The 23775-nt window shown below is 43.4% G+C and overlaps 1 protein-coding gene across 2 annotated transcripts; it reads right to left on the reverse strand.

The window, feature by feature from the left end:
- Positions 1-1496: 1496 nt before the first annotated feature.
- Positions 1497-16381, reverse strand: LOC115137613 (uncharacterized). Of its 2 annotated transcripts, none has more exons than XM_029673930.2 (11): positions 16302-16381; positions 15829-16013; positions 15459-15633; positions 13870-13959; positions 13354-13404; positions 12888-12914; positions 12459-12770; positions 12277-12324; positions 12072-12185; positions 11950-11979; positions 1497-11595 (listed from the first exon to the last, which is right to left on the reverse strand). In XM_029673930.2, exons 1-11 carry the CDS (start codon positions 16369-16371, stop codon positions 11516-11518), a joined length of 1182 nt encoding a protein of 393 aa, XP_029529790.2. In that variant the 5' UTR covers positions 16372-16381; the 3' UTR covers positions 1497-11515. The 2 variants fall into 2 exon arrangements, with proteins under 2 accessions (XP_029529790.2, XP_029529791.2); XM_029673931.2 differs by lacking the exon at positions 1497-11595 and adding an exon at positions 11679-11877.
- Between the last annotated feature and the right edge of the window lie 7394 nt (positions 16382-23775).

Raw genomic sequence — 23775 nt, forward strand, 5'->3', positions numbered from 1 at the left:
ATTTTCCACAACTTGGACATCTCGGTTTCTCCCTTCTGCAAACACTTGGAACATGACCAAAAACTTTACAGTGATCACACTGCATTTGTCTTGGGATAAGACTCTGTAGTTTATATACCCCAGCTACACTTGAGTGGGGAGAGACTTCTTGTCAAAAAACAAAATAACAGATAAACTATTCACTTTTTCATCATTCACCACAGGATTTATCCGACGTGCATCAATCACTCCGGGAATATTTTTCATCTCTTCAACATCGACCTCCCACGAGACGCCAGATATTACCTCCTTGAAGGGTGCACTGTTCCGAAGAGACACACATGACCCGTCACATGCTGACCACACCACTCGCGTCACATTCGTTGCAAAATAAATGTACACATACATGTTATTCAATCATTGCGACAGCGAGCGCCTGAGTGGGCATGCGTTAAAATAGAAGTTGGTTATATTTGTGACGCTCAACACGTTGCAAGTCCTGCCTCTCAAAACCCCTCATTGGTTTTTAAGAGCATATACCCACGTGGGTGATTGAAAGATGAACTGACATCCACACTCCAGTCGGTGGTAGTAATGCACCGTAAAGTTGGTTGCCAACCACCATATAAAGTCTAAAGAAGAAATAGAAGCCTGTAGGAAGGAGGAAAGATGACGGGAAATTAATTTGGTTTACTGTTTTATCTGTGAATTAATTGTTGGAGTAGAGGACCTTGTGCATTTCAGGTAAAATAACAACCCAATGTTTATATCCCAGGACAAATTAGCTAGCAACAGCAAGCTAGTTAGCCAAATTGCCATAAATGTTTAATGCTTTTCAACCTGTCCCCAAATTAATGTAATTAATTCAGAGTTTGTTTAGATATTTCAACCTGCGTGTCCTGATTGCTTCAACATGTGCACGAGCGCGTCTGGTTTGGTCAGCATGTCAGACTTATCAAATCGGGTGAGACGCAACACAAGTTCCTTCTGATTCTCAGATGTACAAAAAAAACAAATAAGCCCGCCTTTCGTGATTCTCACAGATTTCATTTACCCATCACTCTCTCCACTAGTTTGGATAGCTCAAATGGATTATTCAAGATTGGTATTTCGATCAACTGCTCCTCATTAACAAACCGTACTCCAACAAGATAGGAAAGGACATTCTCAGCACTATACATTACTCCGTTTTCCATACTTTTGGACAATACTCCAATTCTCCTTGATTCAACTGCCATTAGATTCACAATCCACTTCAGCGTCCGCTTCCGCCATCTTCCCCACCACCTCGTTCGGGCCACACTTTTCAACTGAAAAGTCACTGCAGAAGTATTGCTTAAATGCACAGTTTTCAATGATTACATTTAATAATATGCAATATATATATATACAGTGCCTTGCGAAAGTATTCGGCCCCCTTGAACTTTGCGACCTTTTGCCACATTTCAGGCTTCAAACATAAAGATATAAAACTGTATTTTTTTTGTGAAGAATCAACAACAAGTGGGACACAATCATGAAGTGGAACGACATTTATTGGATATTTCAAATTTTTTTAACAAATCAAAAACTGAAATATGGCAAAAGGTCGCAAAGTTCAAGGGGGCCGAATACTTTCGCAAGGCACTGTATATGTGGTATATGGGGCTTTGGAGACAAAACGAATGGCACTGTGATAGACTGCATCCAGTTTGCTGAGTAGAGTAATGGAGACTATTTTGTAAATGACATCGCTGAAGTCGAGGATCAGTAGGAGAGTCAGTATTACTAGGGTATGTTTGGCAGCGTGAATGAAGGATGCTTTGTTGCGAAATAGAAAGCCGATTCTAGATTTAATTTTGGATTGGAAATGTTTAATATGAGTCTGGAAGGAGAGTTTACAGTCTAGCCAGGCACCTAGGTTTTTGCAGATGTCCACATATTCTAAGTCAGAACCGTCCAGTAGTGATGCTAGTCAGGCGGGCAGGTGTGGGCAGTGAACGGTTGAAAAGCATGCATTTAGTTTTACTAGCGTTTAAGAGCAGGTGGAGGCCACGGAAGGAGTGTTGTATGGCATTGAAGCTTGTTTGGAGGTTTGTTAACACATTGTCCAAAGAAGCGCCAGATGTATACAGAATGGTGTCGTCTGCGTAGAGGTGGATCTGGGAATCACCCACAGCAAGAGCGACATCATTGATATATACAGAGAAAATAATAGCCCGAGAATTGAACCCTGAGACACTCCCAGAGGTCCGGACAACAGGCCCTCCAATTTGACACACTGAACTCTATCTGAGAAGTAGTTGGTGAACCAGGCGAGGCAGTCATTTGAGAAACCAAGGCTATTGAGTCTGCCGATAAGAATGTGGTGATTGACAGAGTCGAAAGCTTTTAGAAAGGCAGGGCAGGATGGATATGAGTCTATAACAGTTTGGTTCTAGAGTGTCTCCCCCTTTAAAGAGGGGGATGACTGCGGCAGATTTCTAATCTTTGGGGATCTCAGACGATACGAAAGAGAGGTTGAATAGGCTAGTAGTAGGGGTTGCAACAATTTCTGCAGATAATTTTAGAAAGAGAGGGTCCAGATTGTCTAGCCCAGCTGCTTCGTAGGGATCCAGATTTTGCAGCTCTTTCAGAACATCAGCTGTCTGGATTTGGATGAAGGAGAAGCGGGTGGGACTTGGGCAAGTTTCTGCAGGGGGTCCAGAGCTGCTGGCCGGGGTAGGGGTAGCCAGGTGGAAAGCCGTAGAAAATGCTTATTGAAATGATCAAGTATCATAGATGGTGACAGTGTTTCCTAGCCTCAGTGCAGTGGGCAGCTGGGAGGAGGTGCTCTTATTCTCCATGGACTTTACAGTGTCCCAAACATTTTTGGAATTAGTGCTACATGATGCAAATTTCTGTTTGAAAAAGCTAGCCTCAATGCTACGTCACAGGATGTTTTCGTGCAAATAAATTAACATAAGCTGTCATGTTAACAAACAACATATCCTAAAAAAACAGGACAGGTCAAAGTAAAATGGACAATATGGAAGGGACAATCACAACTGTTGTCCAGGAGTTTCACCCCATTGTCATGATCAGTGGTTTCAAGTTTGCATCCGTCAATGTTTGACAAGCTGATCACAGTGAATAATAAAATACTGCGGTCCAGACCAGCCTTGAAGTCCAAAGACATAGATTTTTGGTTTGGTCCGGACCAAGTCTGAACCAATCATAGGCTCCTTTGTTTAGTTCAGATTATGTCAGGTCTGGACCAGCCTTGACTTGGCCCAAAGAAAGATTTTTATTTTATTTTTAAATTTTCAACTTTCATTCAGAACCAAAATTAGCCTGATTTCAACATCCGGAAAATAAGCAATTTCAACTTTCTTTCTGAACTGAACAGTTACCTTATTTCACCTTCTGGAAAATACCTATTTTTTAATGTTCGAAAAATATGCGTTTTCAACTTCCTGGAAAATGTGTAGTTTAAACATACATAACATACTTTTCACCTTCCATTCAGAACCTAAATTGAACCTAACTTCAACATCTGGAAAACATGTATTTTACACATCTTTTCAACATGATTTTGTTTCCTGGGACTATTCTAGTTTTGCAGGGACAGCAATTTTTGGTCTTGCCTATGGCGGCAGAACTGCAAGGACCAGCCCCGGATAAGAGATGTTCAGAATCATGGACAGCTCTCGGTAGCTCCTCTGCACCTGCATTAGAAGCATGGGGGAGCTCCCTAGTCTCAAGCACTACAAACTACAAACATAAATCAATCAATAAAACAAGAGCAAGTGTGTCCCAAATTATTTACACCTGAAGGATGACAGGTCCACCAGGGACAATGGTGTGCTGCAGATCACTCTTCCTTTGTTGTTCTCTCAGCACTCCTATTTGCCTCCTCCCTATTATTTTTTAACCTTTTTTAATTAGGCAAGTCAGTTAAGAACAAATTCTTATTTACAATGAGGCCTACACCGGCCAACCCTGGGCCAATTTTGCGCCGCCCTATGGGACTCCCAATCACGGCCGGTTGTGATACAGCCTGGATTCAAACCAGTGTGTCTGTAGTGATGCCTCTAGCACTGAGATGCAGTGCCTCACAACGCTGCGCCACTCTAGGGAGAATAGATTTGGGACTTATTGATAACACATGTATTCAGAGAATGGGACCTATTCCAAAGCAAAGTAAACACTTTACTTCGCTTTGATGATAAGTCAATAAATAAATCAAATTCCTTTATAAAGCCCTTCTTACATCAGCTGATGTCACAAAGTGCTGTACAGAAACCCAGCCTAAAACCCCAAACAGCAACCAATGCAGGTGTAGAAGCAGAGTGGCTAGGAAAAACTCCCTAGAAAGGCCAGAACCTAGGAAGAAAACTAGAGCAGAACCAGGCTATGATGGCTGGCCAGTCCTCTTCTGGCTGTGCTGGATGGCGATTATAACAGAACATGGCCAAGATGTTCAAATGTTCATAGATGACCAGCAGGGTCAAATAATAATAATCACAGTGGTTGTCGAGGGTGCAACAGGTTGGCACCTCAGGAGTAAATGTCAGTTGGTTTTTCATATCCGATCATTCAGAGTATCTCTACCGCTCCTGCTGTCTCTAGAGAGTTGAAAACAGCAGGTCTGGGACAGGTAGCGCGTCAGGTGAAACTGAAGCAGCAGCAGGGCCAGGTGGACAGTAAGGAGTCATCAGGCCAGGTAGTCCTGAGGCATGGTCCTAGGGCTCAGGTCCTCTGAGAGAGAGAAAGAACGAGAGAGAAAGAAAGATAGAGAGAAAAAGAGAGAGAATTAGAGAGAGCATACTTAAACTCACACAGGACACCGGATAAGACAGGATAAATACTCCATATATAACAGACTGACCCTAGCCCCTGACACATAAACTACTGCAGCATAAATACTGGAGGCTGAGACAGGAGGGGTCGGGAGACACTGTGGCCCCATCCGACGATACCCCCGGACAGGGCCAAACAGGCAGGATATAACCCCACCCACTTTGCCAAAGCACAGCCCCCACACCACTAGAGGGATATCTTCAACCACCAACTTACCATCCTGAGACAAGGCCGAGTATAGCCCACAAAGATTTCCGCCATGGCACAACCCAAGGGGGGGTGCCATCACGGACAGGAAGATCACATCAGTGACTCAACCCACTCAAATGATGCATCCCTCCTAGGGATGGCATGGAAGAGCACCAGTAAGCCAGTGACTCAGCCCCAGTAACAGGGTTTGAGGCAGAGAATCCCAGTGGAGAGAGAGGAACCGGCCAGGCAGAGACAGCAAGGGTGGTTCGTTGCTCCAGTGCCTTTCCGTTCACCTTCACACTCCTGGGCCAGACTACACTCAATAATAGGACCTACTTAAACTTACTTCTGTTACAGAGCGTTGAGCCGCTGGATCTTCTACAGACATCTGTATCACAATGGAAGTCTAACTGGGGGGGATAAAGTGTTATCAGTGGTGTAAAGTACTTAAGTGAAGATACTTTAAAGTACTACTTAAGTCGTTTTTGGGGGGGTATCTGTACTTTATTATTTATATTCTTAACAACTTTTACTTTTACTTCACTACATTGCTAAAGATAATAATGTACTTTTTAGTCCATACATTTTCCCTGACACCTAAAAGTACCCGTGACATTTTGAATGCTTCCGACAGGACGGGACGAGGGTGAAGCAAACGAGACGATAGTTTGGATCTGGCATGAGAAACTCAAACGAGAATCTGACAAAGACAGAAGCAGGAACAGAGAGAGAAATAGAGACCTAATCAGAGGGAAAAAAGGGAACAGGTGGGAAAAGGGTGAACGAGGTAGTTAGAGAAGATGAGGAACAGCTGGGGGAAGGAGAGGAAGAGAAGGTAACCTAATACGACCAGCAGGGGGAGACGGAGTGAAGAGAAAGAACAGGAACAAGACATAATATGACAATACATGACAGTACCCCCCCACTCACCGAGCGCCTCCTGGCGCACTCGAGGAGGAAACCTGGCGGCAACGGAGGAAATCATTGATCAGCGAACGGTCCAGCACGTCCCGAGAGGGAACCCAACTCCTTTCCTCAGGACCGTATCCCTCCCAATCCACTAGGTACTGATGACCACGGCCCCGAGGACGCATGTCCAAAATCTTACGGACCCTGTAGATAGGTGCGCCCTCGACAAGGATGGGGGGAAGACAAAGATATTGCGGGAGAAGAAGTCGCACTGCGACAGGATTAATGATCTGAGAAATACGGAACGGACCAATGAACCGTGGGGTCAACTTGCGAGAAGCTGTCGTAAGGGGAAGGTTTTGAGTGGGGAGCCATACTCTCTGACCGCGACAATATCTAGGACTCTTAGTTCTACGCTTATTAGCGGCTCTCACAGTCTGCGCCCTATAACGGCAAAGTGCAGACCTGACCCTCTTCCATGTGCGCTCACAACGTTGGACAAAAGCCTGAGTGGAGGGGACGCTGGACTCGGCGAGCTGAGACGAGAACAGCGGAGGCTGGTACCCGAGGCTACTCTGAAAAGGAGATAGACCGGTCGCAGACGAAGGAAGCGAGTTGTGGGCGTATTCTGCCCAGGGGAGCTGTTCTGACCAAGACGCAGGGTTACGAAAAGAAAGACTGCGTAAGATGCGACCAATAGTCTGATTGTCCCGTTCTGCTTGACCGTTAGACTGGGGGTGAAAGCCGGAAGAGAGACTGACGGAAGCCCCAATCAAACGGCAAAACTCCCTCCAAAATTGAGACGTGAATTGCGGACCCCTGTCCGAAACGACGTCTGACGGAAGGCCATGAATTCTGAAAACATTCTCAATGATGATTTGTGCCGTTTCTTTAGCAGAAGGGAGCTTAGCGAGAGGAATAAAATGAGCCGCCTTAGAGAACCTATCGACAACCGTAAGAATAACAGTCTTCCCCGCTGACGAAGGCAGACCGGTGATAAAATCTAAGGCGATGTGAGACCACGGTCGAGAGGGAATGGGAAGCGGTCTGAGACGGCCGGCAGGAGGGGAGTTACCGGACTTAGTCTGCGCGCAGACCGAACAAGCAGCCACGAAACGACGCGTGTCACGCTCCCGGGTGGACCACCAAAAACGCTGGCGAATGGAAGCAAGCGTACCCCGAACGCCGGGGTGGCCGGCTAACTTGGCAGAGTGAGCCCACTGAAGAACGGCCAGACGAGTAGGAACGGGAACGAAAAGAAGGTTCCTAGGACAAGCGGCGACGGAGTGTGAGTGAGTGCTTGCTTTACCTGCCTCTCAATTCCCCAGATGGTCAACCCGACAACACGCCCCTCAGGGAGAATCCCCTCGGGGTCGGTGGAGACTACTGAAGAACTGAAGAGATGAGATAAAGCATCAGGCTTGGTGTTCTTAGAGCCCGGACGATAAAAAATTACGAACTCGAAACGAGCGAAAAACAGCGCCCAACGAGCCTGACGCGCATTAAGTCGTTTGGCAGAACGGATGTACTCAAGGTTCCTATGGTCAGTCCAAACGACAAAAGGAACAGTCGCCCCCTCCAACCACTGTCGCCATTCGCCTAGGGCTAAGCGGATGGCGAGCAGTTCGCGGTTTCCCACATCATAGTTACGTTCCGACGGCGACAGGCGATGAGAAAAATACGCGCAAGGGTGGACCTTGTCGTCAGAGAGGAAGCGCTGAGAAAGAATGGCTCCCACGCCCACCTCCGACGCGTCAACCTCGACAACGAACTGTCTAGAGACGTCAGGTGTAACAAGGATAGGTGCGGATGTAAAACGATTCTTGAGAAGATCAAAGGCTCCCTGAGCGGAAACGGACCACTTAAAGCACGTCTTGACAGAAGTAAGGGCTGTGAGAGGAGCTGCCACCTGACCGAAATTACGGATGAAACGATGATAGAAATTCGCGAAGCCGAGAAAGCGCTGCAGCTCGACGCGTGACTTAGGAACGGGCCAATCAATGACAGCTTGGACCTTAGCGGGATCCATCTTAATGCCTTCAGCGGAAATAACAGAACCGAGAAATGTGACGGAGGAGGCATGAAAAGTGCACTTCTCAGCCTTCACATAAAGACAATTCTCTAAAAGGCGCTGGAGAACACGTCGAACGTGCTGAACATGAATCTGGAGTGACGGTGAAAAATATCAGGATATCGTCAAGGTAAACGAAAACAAAGATGTTCAGCATGTCTCTCAGGACGTCATTAACTAATGCCTGAAAGACAGCTGGAGCGTTAGCGAGGCCGAAAGGAAGAACCCGGTATTCAAAGTGCCCTAACGGAGTGTTAAACACCGTTTTCCACTCGTCCCCCTCCCTGATGCGCACGAGATGGTAAGCCTTACGAAGGTCCAACTTAGTGAAAAACCTGGCTCCCTGCAGGATCTCGAAGGCTGAAGACATAAGAGGGAGCGGATAACGATTCTTAACTGTTATGTCATTCAGCCCTCGATAATCTATGCAGGGGCTCAGGGACCCGTCCTTCTTCTTAACAAAAAAAAACCCCGCTCCGGCGGGAGAGGAGGAGGGGACTATGGTACCGGCGTCGAGAGCTACAGACAAATAATCTTCGAGAGCCTTACGTTCGGGAGCCGACAGAGAGTATAGTCTACCCCGGGGGGGAGTGGTTCCCGGAAGGAGATCAATACTACAATCATACGACCGGTGCGGAGGAAGAGAGGTGGCCCTGGACCGACTGAACACCGTGCGCAGATCGTGATATTCCTCCGGCACCCTCGTCAAATCACCAGGCTCCTCCTGTGAAGAAGAGACAGAGGAAACAGGAGGGATAGCAGACATTAAACATTTCACATGACAAGAGACGTTCCAGGAGAGGATAGAATTACCAGACCAATCAATAGAAGGATTATGACAAACTAGCCAGGGATGGCCCAAAACAACAGGTGTAAAAGGTGAACGAAAAATTAAAAAAGAAATGGTTTCGCTATGATTACCAGAGACAGTGAGGGTTAAAGGTAGCGTTTCACGCTGAATCCTGGGGAGAGAACTACCATCCAAAGCGAACAAGGCCGTGGGCTCCCTTAACTGTCTGAGAGGAATGTCATGTTCCCGAGCCCAGGTCTCGTCCATAAAACAGCCCTCCGCCCCAGAGTCTATCAAGGCACTGCAGGAAGCTGACGAACCGGTCCAGCGTAGATGGGCCGACAAGGTAGTGCAGGATCTTGAAGGAGAGACCAGAGTAGTAGCGCTCACCAGTAGCCCTCCTCTTACTGATGAGCTCTGGCTTTTACTGGACATGAAGTGACAAAGTGACCAGCGGAACCGCAATAGAGACAGAGGCGGTTGGTGATTCTCCGTTCCCTCTCCTTAGTCGAGATGCGGATACCCCCCAGCTGCATAGGCTCAGCACCCGAGCCGGCGGAGGAAGATGGTAGTGATGCGGAGAGGGGGGCAACAGAAAACGCGAGCTCCTTTCCACGAGCTCGGCGATGAAGATCAACCCGTCGCTCTATGCGAATAGCGAGTTCAATCAAGGAATCCACGCTGGTAGGAACCTCCCGGGAGAGAATCTCATCCTTTACCTCCGCGCGGAGACCCTCCAGAAAACGAGCGAGCAAAGCCGGCTCGTTCCAGTCACTGGAGGCAGCAAGAGTGCGAAACTCAATAGAGTAATCTGTTATGGATCAATTACCTTGACATAGGGAAGACAGGACCCTGGAAGCTTCCTCCCCAAAAACAGAACGATCAAAAACCCGTATCATCTCCTCCTTAAAGTCCTGATACTGGTTAGTACACTCAGCCCTCGCCTCCCAGATTGCCGTGCCCCACTCACGAGCCCGTCCACTAAGGAGAGATATGACGTAGGCGATACGAGCTGTGCTCCTGGAGTAAGTGTTGGGCTGGAGAGAAAACACAATATCACACTGGGTGAGGAACGAGCGGCATTCAGTGGGCTCCCCAGAGTAACACGGCGGGTTATTGATTCTGGGCTCCGGAGATTCGGAAGCCCTGGAAGTGGCTGGTGGATCGAGGCGGAGATGGTGAATCTGTTTTGTGAGGTCGGAGACTTGGGCGGCCAGGGTCTCAACGGCATGTCGAGCAGCAGACAATTCCTGCTCGTGTCTGCCTAGCATCGCTCCCTGGATCTCGACGGCTGAGTGGAAAGAATCCGAAGTCGCTGGGTCCATTCTTGGTCAGATTCTTCTGTTATGAACTTGAGTGAGGACCCAAAAGCGGTTTAACAAAAACAGAGTCCTTTAAGTGCTACAGCAAAAAAATTCAAGAGATTTAATATTAGCGGAAATAGTTAGCCTACTTAGTAGCTAACAGAAAAGACAAGGAACCGGTCTGTCTCTCACATGAGATAGTGGCACCGAACGATATCGAATGCCCTGCAGTGTCCACCAGGTTCATCTGTGTGAATTTGAATACACATGACATTAGCAATTAGCCAAAACCACACATACTTTATAACCAATGATATCGCCATTTGACTGATCAGGAATGAACATTTAAGATACTTACTGTGGCGTATCACGGACAAGCCACCAGGGGGAGACTCGTTGAGGCCTGGTGACAGACGGAGTCCACATCACACGGCGGTGGCTCCCTCTGCTGGACATGCCAGGTCTCAACGGGTCCTCTGGCCAGGACTAATTTGCCAGCAGCATACCACCCTGCATACCACTGCTGGCTTGCTTCTGAAGCCATACAGGGTTGGTCCTGGTCAGTTCCTGGATGGGAGACCAGATGCTGCTGGAAGTGGTGTTGGAGGGCCAGTAGGAGGCACTCTTTCCTCTGGTCTAAAAGAAATATCCCAATACCCCAGGGCAGTGATTGGGGACACTGCCCTGTGTAGAATGCCGTCTTTCGGATGGGATGTTAAACCGGTGTCCTGACTCTCTGAGGTCATTAAAGATCCCATGGCACTTATTGTAAGAGTAGGGGTGTTAACCCCGGTGTCGTGGCTAAATTACCAATCTGGCCCTCAAACCATCATGGTCACCTAATGATCCCCAGTTTACAATTGGCTCATTCATCCCCCTCCTCTCCCCTGTAACCATTCCCCAGGTCGTTACTGCAAATGAGAACATGTTCTCTGTCAACTTACCTGGTAAAATAATGGATAAATAAATACAATAATTGGGGCTGAATGAGGCTGGTGAGTAATCAAGGGGCTGATTGCTCACCAGCTGTACAAGGCCCATAAAGCTGCCAGGAGGGCAGCACACGGGAGAGTTGGAGGTAGTGAGAGGTTGCTACCGGAGAGATGTCCTCACGGTCTGCTAGACCCGAGCAGGTTGGTGGTCTACTCCAGAGCCCAGAAGGCGGTAACCTGGAGGAGACCGATTTCTTTTCTTTTTGTTTTAATTAAACACTCTTGAAACTGAGGTGTCCGTGTCTTATCTGTGTGAACGTCTTGATCAAACCCCATGGTCTGCCACATTACATTGGACATACAGTAATGTTGAATGGAAACTGGATGAATGTAATTTATGTCTTCGTAAACTGCAGTTCTATTTCCTACCTTTCAGACTGTCAGTGCGGTTGAATGTATGGATTATATCCCTCTAGCTCTGTGCAGGTTAGGGTAATAATAACGAAGAATCATTACATCAACAGAAGAGTACCTCTTCATCTCTGATGGTCAGCAAACAATGGGCCTGGGTGACCATCCACTGGTAGGGTGACACAGCTGGGGGTTATTAGGGTTAATTGTCTTGATTAGAGACTTTTCTGATTCACATTGGATAATACAATGCATGAAAGAATCATAAATCAATTTTAAAATGATTTAACTTTATTTCATATTTGTTTCACTTTCAAGACAATGTAATGTACTTTATTTACAAAAAAAATAAAATACAACCTAAACAAAATTGAGACCAAGGAGTTGAGACCCAGTATCTTCTTCATCCCGTCTATAGTTTGTGGAGTTGGACTACACTGTTATAGATTGGGTTTTCATATTCACATTCTGGGAGAGAGAGGTCTTAATATAAATTATTATGATTATACAGTATGTTGTGTGTAAAAAAAAGGAACTTACGCTCTTTGGGTTTCTTTCTCCAAAAGCTTCCTGCAATGAGGAGACAATGCTTTAATAACAAAATGCTAGAGTGCATATTGATTTGTTTCAGAGATTACTGTAAAGCATAGTGTGTAGGACACCTCTTTGGCAGTCGTCCATTTGGGATCTGCGATCCTGGTTGGTCTTTGCTTCGTTTGCTCTTTGGTGGTTGTCCATCCGAACTCTGGTTTGCTGGTTGATCTCGGCTTGGTTTGCTGTCAGAGTTCACGACAAGTCAATGTAATTCATAAAAGGATCACCGCAAGCCTATACTGTAAATTGATCATTACAAAGTTCTGACTTTACCATAGTAACGCTGTCCGAGACTTGATTGGCGCAATCTGCTCATGAGTTCTGGGAAAGGAAAGTCCATAAAGTTTAGTTACTTCTGAATTCAACATGCATACCAAGCGGGGATGAAAATATTGGTATCATTGAACAAGGGATAATGGTTATAGAATGTCTATGGTATGTTACAAATAGCTCACCTCCATGAAACCCCTGTCTTCTGTTCTCACTCGAATCTCTCAATTTATTTTTGTATCTAACTGGTTCGTGCTGGTTTCTTTGTGCTTCATGTTGAATTCTGGTTGGATCATGCTGAATTCTGGTTGGATCATGCTGAATTGTGGTGGGATCATGCTGAATTCTGGACAGATCGTGCTGAATTGTGGTTGGATCATGCTGAATTCTGGTTGGATCGTACTGAATTCTGGTCGGATCGTGCTGAATTGTGGTCGGATCATGGTGAATTCTGGTCGGATCATGCTGCATTCTGGTTGGATCATGTTCATTGTTTTCTATTGAAAGGTGGGAAGAGAACAGTTCAAACTAGGTCCATGTAGAAAAGAAAACAACTTTACAATTCCATTCCAGCGCATTTAAAGAAAATGGAAAATCTAGAAGCGTAAACTTACCATAGATCGGTCGCTCATTGCCGACTCCTAAATTAAGACAAAAACCAGATGTGAGCATCAGTCTGCAAATGCAAAATGACTTTGTACTGTGGTCTTGTTTAGTAAATATAGAGTGATGCTGTAATGTTGAAGAATCTTAACCACATAGACATAATAAAACACTGTGTGTGTGTATGTGCACGTGCATGCGCGTGTGTGTGTGTTTGAGTGTGAGCACATGCTGTTTTAGCCTACGTGTGTACGTCTTTTACCTCTCTCCTATACCACATCTCTCCCGACATTGTCACTACATGCAACATCCTCAGGAGGTGCACTGGATCCTGTGATATTATACAGAATTCTACACTAATTTCATGTTTCAATCAGATTTGAAAGTGGTGCTCAAATGCCATAGCAGTAATACATTCTCTTTCTCAAAAAATTAAAATGAACATTGAGGATTAGAACAAGAGCATAGAGGCCCAACCTGCACAGAAATGGGTGTTGATATAGTCTGGTGTTCTTTCAGTAGAAACTCCTAAAACAAGAAAGGGCACTTCTATAAGATTATCACTTTTTCAAGGGGTAATGTATATTTTGGAAGTACAAGTACATCACATTTCACAAACATATTAGGCTACTTTGAAATGCTCTACCACTGCATCCCTGCAGTTCCTCTTTCTAAAGCGTATACTGGGTGGCATTAAGACATGCCTACAGGCCTGTTTAAACTGTGCAATGTGCATATTTTCAGTGGGATATGTAGCTACTTAACTGACATGGAAGCAGCTTGCAAAGTTGCACAATCAACATAATAACATTTACATCAGAAAGAAAGGAAGCTGCTTAATGCTCATAGGAAGGTTCGGATTAGCCCAAATAACTGTTGCTGTACTCAATGAAGCATACTGTATACTGTGCATGCCGTGCTAGCTGCTTCATCCATATCATTCCAATGCAGAAGTAAAACTGAGTGAGTCAGATGGAACATGGGGGTGCTCACGTGTCCATTTCACCCAGCAGAAACAGCCACTTAGGAGCACTAGGAGGATGGCCAAACTGCCAACGCTGAAAAACAACACGATGTGTGAACCTAGACGAGTAAAGAGGAAGAGGTGGTTTTATTCACATTCCTGTATCTTACAGGAAACAATAAGCGAGAGAGCTGCTGAGTCTAAACCGACCAGAAATATGTTTGCCTTTACAGAAAATAACCCTGGAAGGAAAAACCGGCCACATGCTTGACTTTTTCCACGTTTGGTTACGTTACAGCCGTATTCTAAAATGGATGAAATTGTTTTAAAAAACACCTCAGCAATCTACACACAATATCCCATAATGACAAAGAAAAAAATGATTTTGAGAAATTTTAGCTCATTTCTAAAATAATATAGTTGTGGAAAAAGTACCCAATTGTCATACTTGAGTAAAAGTAAAGATACCTTACTAGGAAATGACTCAAGTAAAAGTGAAAGGCACCCAGTAAAATACTACTTGAGTATAAGTCCAAAAGTATTTGGTTTTAAATATACTTAAGTATCAAAAGTAAATGTAATTGCAAAAATGTACTTAAGTATTAAAAGTATAAATCCTTTCAAATTCCTTATATTAAGCAAACCAGATGGCAATTGTTCATGTTTTATCAATTTACAGATAGCCAGGGGGACACTCTAACACTCAGACATCATTCAGAAACAAAGCATTTGTGTTTAGTGAGTTGCCAGATCAGAGGTAGTAGAGATGACCAGGGATGTTCTCTTCATAAGTGCGTGAATTTGATGTTTTCTGTCCTGCTAAGCATTCAAAATGTAACGAGTACTTTTGGGTGTCAGGGAAAATGTACAGAGTAAAAAGTACTTTTTGTAAAAGTAAAAGTTGTAAAAAATATAAATGGTAAAGTTAAGTACAGATACCAAAAAAAACTACTGAAGTAGTACTTTAAAGTATTTTTACTTAAGCACTTTACACCACTGCTGAAATACATTATTTACATAAGTATTCAGACCCTGGCCAGAGTTCCTCTGTGGAGATGGGAGAATCTTCAACTCTTTGGAAGGGGAGAAACTCTCAAATACAGGTGTGCCGAGCTTGTAGCGTCATACCCAAGAACACCCGAGGCTGTAATTGCTGCCAAAAGTGCTTCAACAAAGTACTGAGTAAAGGGTCTGAATAGTTACAGTATGTAAATGTTATATTTCTGTTTTGAATTTTTTATAAATTAGCAAACATTTCTAAAAAAACGTTTTTTCTTTGTCATTATGGGGTAATTTTAGAACAAGGCTGTAACCTAACAAAATGTGGAAAAAGTCAAGGGGTCTGAATACTTTCCAAAAGCACTGTCCTGTATGAAACCTTCACCAATTATTTTGACTCATTACTGGTGACTTGAAAGGGTCCTATATCTTCAGATACAACAGTTTAAGAGATTATTGTTCTAATGTAACAATAAAGGGACTTTCTCTTGATCCAAATATTCTGTTGAGGTTGCAAGAAGGAATCAAATCTACAACTCAGGTGTTGTTACAAGCACCATTCTCCAACCAACTGAGCCGTTGGAACAACATATTACTGTAGATACTAGCATAGTGTTACCTTCTTCAAGTTCCTCAACTTCCACTCGATGGCACTGGTCATGACTCTGCAGCTCACAACAGTAGGAGCCCAAGTCTGAGGCCTGAAGGGCATCGATTAGGATGGAGAAGTTCCCCAGACCTCCCTGATTGGGGAAAGCCTTCACTCTGCCCTGCCTGGGGTCCAGAAAGTCCACCTGAGAATAATAAATGCATATTTTATTTATAAATTAATATATATTATTTGAAGAGGGTTTTTCATTACATGCAGAAATGACAAAGCTGCACATAAAAAAATATGGTTAAAAAGGCTTTTAAAAGGCTAAAATCTCAAAACAAAAAAGAAGGCTCGTATTGTACATGCTACACAGACAACTGAAAGAGGTAACAACCTTCCCAGAGGACGTGATGTTGACCAGGCTGGCACCAGAACCAGAGCCCTGGTTCCACACCACCCAGCCATGGCCAGGGCTAATTCCCAGAGAGGTGGACCCAAAGCTGCATGACAGGAGCACCGCAGAGCCTAGTGGAGCCTGGAGGGTGGATGTGTTACAGGAGTCATGGCAATGTTTGTTACCTAGAGGAGGAGTGTTGGGTTTGGACGGTTATCAGGCTCATAGATAAAATGTTGCAATGTAATGGTTAAAATACACAGCCATTTTATGGTAAATTCTCAGCAGCATACACACATTTTCCTGATGTAAGTTAAAAATAGGGTTTAAAAAATTACACTATTTTTATCCTGATGCACAATACATTCACATGACAGGAAGCTCTTAAATTTCTACTCTCCAACTCTACATTTATTCTCTCATAGCTCTACATAAAATGCTGTATCTATATTATCATTATCTTAAGCACTTACCCATTGAAGCAAAAGATGTAAAACATAATACCATCCCAAAAAAACAGACTTCAGTTTTGACCAAGAGCATTTTCTGTATTTTAATGTATGGCAGTGAGCGGTACCTGAAATGTAAGTGGAAGTACCCAGCACATATATCCAGTAGCTACAAGTTAAAGGGCAAACCTCTACAACTAAGTTTGCGCACAGAGGCAATCGATTAGGTCACTTCCTGTTTGAGCAGCTGTGCCTGTTTCTATTCGTCCCCTTTCTTTTTATACATATATGAAAATATGTAATATAGTGTTACATTTGAACTGGTTCTTGATTCATTTGATATATTATAACATGTTTAACAATGTTATTACATGTTATAACAATCTCAAGTACTTGGATTATGTGCATGTATACAGCAGGTCTTGTTTTTTCTCTCTCTGTGATTATAAACAACTATCAGGCATATTCATGCACTAAAATAACCTGGTTTATGTGCCTGACACATATAGTTACTTTCGGTGCATAAATGCTTATTTTACTTATTTTACTTAACCCTAATACTATTTGCAACTGCAGCCAATGGAACAGAGTTCTGAGCAGTAGCACAAATGAGGTGAGATGAAGTAAGCAATCTTACTCAGAAGACCACAGTAGCTTCCTGGTAAAACACATTCTCTAACTAGGCCTCTGTCTGTTGGGTGAATGCAGTGGGGGGGTGGTAGTGGGTTGACAGTCAAGAGTGAGCAAAAACATGTGTAGATGAACATTTGCGTCAAAGTACTTTTTTGTTTTAGCCCTCATGTTAACATGACTTTTGACAAGAAAGTAGAGGTTGTAATGAACACTACTCCAATATGAATCCGTGTGCTACACAATGTTGACTAAAAAAGGTAGACAAAATAAATGTGTACAAATTAATATTGTAAATACTGATCATGGAAATAAAAGAGGCAGAAATTATACTAAAATCAACCATGAGATTATACTCATCACTATTTATTATAATTATTTTTTTCTGTTATTATGTGGGTCTTTGGGAGATTTTCAATTGATTCCTCCATCCGCCTCCTGCATGAACCAGAATATGATAAGTGACGCACAAGAGTATCCTCTCGGCGTCTAGCACAGAAGTGTTTTAAATCTGTCACACCCCCTTTGAATCAGCCTTTTGTTTTCTCCAAGGAGAGCATGCACACATTTAAAAACGATACGCTACTTATCCTTTTATCAATAACATGTCTTGCATACAACTAGTTCAATTGGTTTTCTCACTTCACACACTTATTTTGGGTTTCCACCCCTCTAAACGTAATTTGCCTAATGGCACATGAGTGGAGAAGGAGAGTCTCATTTCAATCAAGCGCATTTGTTTCCACGTTTTCTCTCCTTGCCTCCACTCCTCGATTACCTTTGACCTTTTTCAAAAGCAGGCAAGGAGAGGACAGAGGACAGGATGCGAGAGTTGATCAAAACTGATTCAGATTCTCTCTTTGTCACTATAGTTTTTGTAACTAAGGTATGTGATCATCAACCACATCATCCACCGGGCCTGTTCACCCCGCTACCATCCAGAAGATCAGTGCAGGTGCATTAAAGCTGGGACCGAGACTCAAAAACAGCTTCTCTCTGAAGGCCATCAGACTGTTAAATAGCCATCACTAGCCGGCTACCACCCGGTTACTCAACCCTGCACCTAACATGCTGCTGCCCTATATACAGTTGAAGTCGGAAGTTTACATACACCCTAGCCAAATACGTTTAAACTCAGTTTTTCACAATTCCTGACATTTAATCCTAATAAAAATTCCCTGTCTTAGGTCAGTTAGGATCACCACTTTATTTTAAGAATGTGAAACGTCAGAATAATAGTAGAGAGAATGATTTATTTCAGCTTTGATTTCTTTCATTACATTCCCAGTGGGTCAGACGTTTACATACACTCAATTAGTATTTGGTAGCATTGCCTTTAAATTGTTTAACTTGGTTCAAACGTTTCGGGTAGTCTTCCACAAGCTTCCCACAATAAGTTGGGTGAATTTTGGCCCATTTCTCTTGACAGAGATGGTGTAACTGAATCAGGTTTGTAGGCCTCCTTGCTCGCACACACTTTTTCAGTTCTGGCCACAAATCTTCTATGGGATTGAGGTTAGGCCCTAGGTTAGGTGACAGGAGTCACTGTCCTGCGTGCTAAACTGATTTTTTCAAACTTGGCTTTGCTCTCCGGACACAAGAGACCTGCTGTCTCTACCATGCACTCTTTCAAAAACTCGCCTTCGGAGAAAGGCTTGCTAGCCTTTGCTAATTTGAATGCCAGCAAATAACTTGCCTTGGTACTTGACTCTTGAATTGCAGTTTGTCGGTGAAAAAAGTTCTGTTGACTCTGTAAATTAGCTGCCAACCTCTGAGCAGTAGCCGCCCGTTCTTGTGTTGACTGCTTGCTAGCATAGTTTGCATGCTGCGTGGCAAAGTGACGGCTGATATTGTACTCTTTGAAAACCGCAACAGCTTCTTGGCATATCAGACATACAGCCGTTGATCGGACTTCAGTGAAGAAGTATTTTGTTGTCCACTCCTTATTAAACACTCGGCATTCGCTGTCCACTTTCCTTACATTTACATTTACATTTAAGTCATTTAGCAGACGCTCTTATCCAGAGCGACTTACAAATGGGTGCTTTCACCTTATGACATCCAGTGGAACAGCCACTTTACAATAGTGCATCTAAATCTTTTAAGGGGGGGGGGGGTGAGAAGGATTACTCTTTGGTCCTTCTCTTTGGTCCGCTCATTTTCACAGAAGGGCTTAATGGTGACGTGAAACGAAGTGAAAATTAAAGTGAAATAAAGAGAAATACGCGCCACTCCAACAACGGTCAATGTGTTTTGAGTGCGCCATCTATTGGGGAAACGTGGGCATTGCAGGGAAAGGGGAAAAAATGAGGTTTTTACTATAATTTGGACAAGTTCGGCGGGCCGGATTAAAAGCCTAACGGGCCGTATGTGGCCCGCGGGCCGTAGTTTGCCCATGTCTGGGTTAGGGCTTTGTGATGGCCACTCTAATACCTTGGCTTTGTTGTCCTTAAGCCATTTGCCACAACTTTGGAAGTATGCTTGGGGTCATTGTCCATTTGAAGACCCCTTTGCGACCAAGCTTTAACTTCCTGACTGATGTCTTGAGATGTTGCTTCAATATATCCACATCATTTTCCTGCCTCGTGATGCCATCTATTTTGTGAAGTGCACCAGTCCCTCCTGCAGCAAAGCACACCCACAACATGATGCTGCCACCCCCGTGCTTCACGGTTGGGATGGTGTTCTTCGGCTTGCAAGCCTCCCCTTTTCCCTCCAAACATAACGATAGTCATTATGGCCAAACAGTTCTATTTTTGTTTCATCAGACCAGAGGACATTTCTCCAAAAAGCACGATCTTAGCCCCATGTGCAGTTGCAAATCGTAGTCTGGCTTTTAAATGGCGGTTTTGGAGCAGTGGCTTCTTCCTTGCTGAGCGGTCTTTCAGGTTATGTCGATATAGGACTCGTTTTACTGTGGATATAGATACTTTTGTACCTGTTTCCTCCAGCATCTTCACGAGGTCCTTTGCTGTTGTTCTGGGGTTGATTTGCACTTTTCGCACCAAAGTATGTTCATCTCTAGGAGACAGAACGCGTCTGATTCCTGAGCGGTATGACGGCCGCGTGGTCCCATGGTGTTTACACTTGCGTACTATTGTTTGTACAGATGAACATGGTACCTTCAGGCGTTTGGAAATTGCTCCCAAGGATGAACCAGACTTGTGGAGGTCTACCATTTATTTTCTGAAGTCTTTGCTGATTTCTTTTGATATTCCCATGACGTCAAACAAAGAGGCACTGAGTTTGAAGGTAGGCCTTGAAATACATCCACAGGTACACCCAATTGACTCCAATTATGTCAATTAGACTGTCAGAAGCTTCTAAAGCCATGACATCGTTTTCTGGAATTTTCCAAGCTGTTTAACTTAGTGTATATAAACTTCTGACCCACTGGAATTGTGATACAGTGAATTTTAAGTGAAATAATCTGTCTGTAAACAATTGTTGGAAAAATGACTTGTGTCATGCACAAAGTAGATGTCCTAACCGACTTGCCAAAACTATAGTTTGTTAACAAGAAATTTGTGGAGTGGTTGAAAAATGAGTTTTAATGACTCCAACCTAAGTGTATGTAAACTTCCGACTTCAACTGTATATCAAGACATAGATTTTCTCTGTACATTTATGAATCACAGGTTGGTAATGAAATCAAAATAGAAGAGATCAAGAATATTAGCGCCAGTGAGAGTAACCTGTTCTTGGTTGGTGACAATAAAACCTTGGAGAGCATCCTCTCCAAGCTAGAGACCAGTATCATCAAAGGAATCTTTAACCTTTACATTGTGTCCCATTATCGTTATATACTGTATGTGTGCAATTTAATGTAGGAGGTTGAGTGTAGCCTAACACGGACAGGCTGTGAGGTGCATTTTACATCTTACCCCATTAGAAATATTATTTCTGACTCACTTTATAACAAAATGTTTGTGTCACTCTGATTTATAAACCAGCATTGAAGCAGGGGGATGGCTTTCAATTTCAACTCGCAGAGGCTGGATTCAGCAATCACATTACACTTGATGTAAGTTGTTAGGTTTTCAACTTTGTTTTTTACACTCTGGTTTTCTAGTTAAGGCCAGAGTCTGCCGTCTGGGGTGCCATGGTCCAACGTGTACTGTTCATATTAGATGGAAACAGTGACTATATCTGAGATGCAGTTTTAGGATCATAATAGTATCTCTATCCGCTTGCCTCAGATTTGTCTCATTTTTATTGGCTTCTGGCAAGTAACATCCATTTTCTCCTCTTCCTAGGGGTCCTTAATGTTCGGCGCTGTGGGGGCCAATGACTGGAGTGGAGGAGTGATCTTATAACACCCCAAGGAGAATAAAGTCACCTTCTTAAATGGATCTTCCTCAGAGCCAAGGTTCTCCTACTTAGGTAAATTATGGGACATGTAATCACTGTTACCCAGAAGTAAAATTATCGCAAAATGTAATCTGTCCACGAGAGATTATAAGACATGCAATTTCACACACAAAGTTTTTGAAGGTTTTTGTTTGGTATTGTTCATCCTTATCCCAAGGCCATAACTGAAGGTCAGAGCTGCCAACTCTCACACATTGGCCATGAGACACAAGCATTTGGCCATCTTCTCACGCCACACCTCTTATATCTCACGCATTGAAAAGTCCTGCATTTATTTTTCTTATAAATCCATTATATAATCAGCTTGTTATTAAATGTTCAACTGTGCTCCAAACCGTTTTGAAATCGGAGCATCTGCACCTGCAATTTAACATCACGAGCGGAACCTCTATCAATGTCCTGTCTTGCCACAGCACTGTCAACCTCCAAACCGTTTTGAAATCGGAGCATCTGCACCTGCAATTTAACATCACGAGCGTAATCTCTATCATTGTCCTGTCTTGCTTGCCACAGTACTGTCAACCGCGGCACATTGAAGCATATGATTGGTCTAGTTATATAAGGGTTCAAGGAGATTGGATGCATGTTTAAAAGCAACGCCCCTCAAGGTTAGAGTGGAGCTGAATTTTTTAAATTTATTTTTATTTCACCTTTATTTAACCAGGTAGGCTAGTTGAGAACAAGTTCTCATTTGCAACTGCGACCTGGCCAAGATAAAGCATAGCAATGTGAACAGACAACACAGAGTTACACATGGAGTAAACAATTAACAAGTCAATAACACAGTAGAAAAAAAGGGGAGTCTATATACATTGTGTGCAAAAGGCATGAGGAGGTAGGCGAATAATTACAATTTTGCAGATTAACACTAGAGTGATAAATGATCAGATGGTCATGTACAGGTAGAGATATTGGTGTGCAAAAGAGCAGAAAAGTAATTAAATAAAAACAGTATGGGGATGAGGTAAGTAAAAATGGGTGGGCTATTTACCGATAGACTATGTACAGCTGCAGCGATCGGTTAGCTGCTCAGATAGCAGATGAATGAATGGAGAGATAGAACGTTCTCCGCTGAGTTTATATATTAAACGGTATCGCTGTTTAATGTATAATGTTGTCAACTAAATTAGGTTGCTGTTACTCCTGAGCAGGCCTCGAACCCTCTACCTTCCAGCCTGCTCGTGCGGCAGAGTCGATTTCCGCGCTTATAAACCCAGGGTCGTTACACTACTCCCTCCTTTCAAAGAGCGCGTCCTCGCGCTAGCTTGCGAGTCTACGTCTTACAGGAACGCGCTCACGCACTGTCGTGGATGCAAGGTCCGATCACTTCTGACACCAGTGTAATGAAACAGCAGGGAGCAGGCCTCGAACCCTCGACCTTCTAGCCCGAGGTCCGGCGCACTATCGACTGTGCAGCAAAAGCGTGCTCGTACGGCAGTGTCGATTTCCGCGCTCATAAACCCAGGGTCGTTACAATACTTATTATTATTCCACCCACTTTAGTTTAACCACCTATAAACTATCAACATCAAAAAAACATTGTAATGTCCAGACTGTTCCAATCTATTAAATATTTGTTATGCTATTTATACTTTGTGTACCATATCCATATTTGCATTAATTAGCATACAGCGTAATGGTTTAAATGTCAACCATAAGAACACAGTGGTGTTGAATTGTTCAAGCTAGAGACACAAAACCAACTTTCACATGTTAAGTCTATCCTAACCTATCAATAAAATGTATCCGTCAATACAAGCTAGCAAGCACACACATTTTCTTTAGGAAATGTACTTTTCTAGTATCTTTCTACATATATTTTCTTCCTTTCAGCTTCAAGGTGAGCACAAACACAACTAAACTATTAAATACATTAACGTTACAATAACACCACAGGCGCATCACGCCAAAATGACAATCAAGAGTACTACACCTAAGTTAAGTAAAAAAATTCTTACATTTCTATTTTCGTAATATTTAGTAGCCAGTGTTAGGTCCCTGACATAATCATTTGGTTTGGATTCCAGGAGAGATGTGTATTCCCTGTGAATGCAGAAGTAAAAGTGAGTTCTATCCTTTCTCATTACACCTATAATGTGAAAGGATTCATGAAATGTCAGCAAAAATGACATTTAAGAAATATATTAGTCAAAGTAACTTATACTATACATTGCATGCGGAAAGTACTCAGACCCCTTGACTTTTTCCACATTTTGTTAAGTTACAGTCTTATTCTAAAATGGATGAAAATCCAGATCAGTCTGCACACAATACCCCATAATGACAAAGTGAAAACATGTTTTTAGAAATTGTAGCTAATTTACAAAAAAAATATTAAACAGAAATACCTTATTTACGTAAGTAAATGGTAGGGTAGCCTAGTGGTTAGAGCGTTGGACTAGTAACCGAAAGGTTGCAAGTTCAAATCCCTGAGCTGACAAGGTACAAATCTGTCGTTCTGCCCCTGAACAGGCAGTTAACCCACTGTTCCTAGGCC

Source organism: Oncorhynchus nerka, linkage group LG11 (assembly GCF_034236695.1).
Source record: "Oncorhynchus nerka isolate Pitt River linkage group LG11, Oner_Uvic_2.0, whole genome shotgun sequence".
NCBI classification, from domain to species: domain Eukaryota; kingdom Metazoa; phylum Chordata; class Actinopteri; order Salmoniformes; family Salmonidae; genus Oncorhynchus; species Oncorhynchus nerka.

Excerpts from the sequence above, each read along its gene's own strand:
- LOC115137613 (XM_029673930.2), bottom strand. The coding sequence starts at position 16,371 with ATGCTCTTGGTCAAAACTGAAGTCTGTTTTTTTGGGATGGTATTATGT. Across the intron at positions 15,634-15,828 it reads ACATCACGTCCTCTGGGAAG|GTGGACTTTCTGGACCCCAG; the intron begins GTTGTTACCTCT and ends TATTATTCTCAG. Across the intron at positions 11,596-11,949 it reads GAGAAAGAAACCCAAAGAGC|CTGTGTCACCCTACCAGTGG; the intron begins GTAAGTTCCTTT and ends AATAACCCCCAG.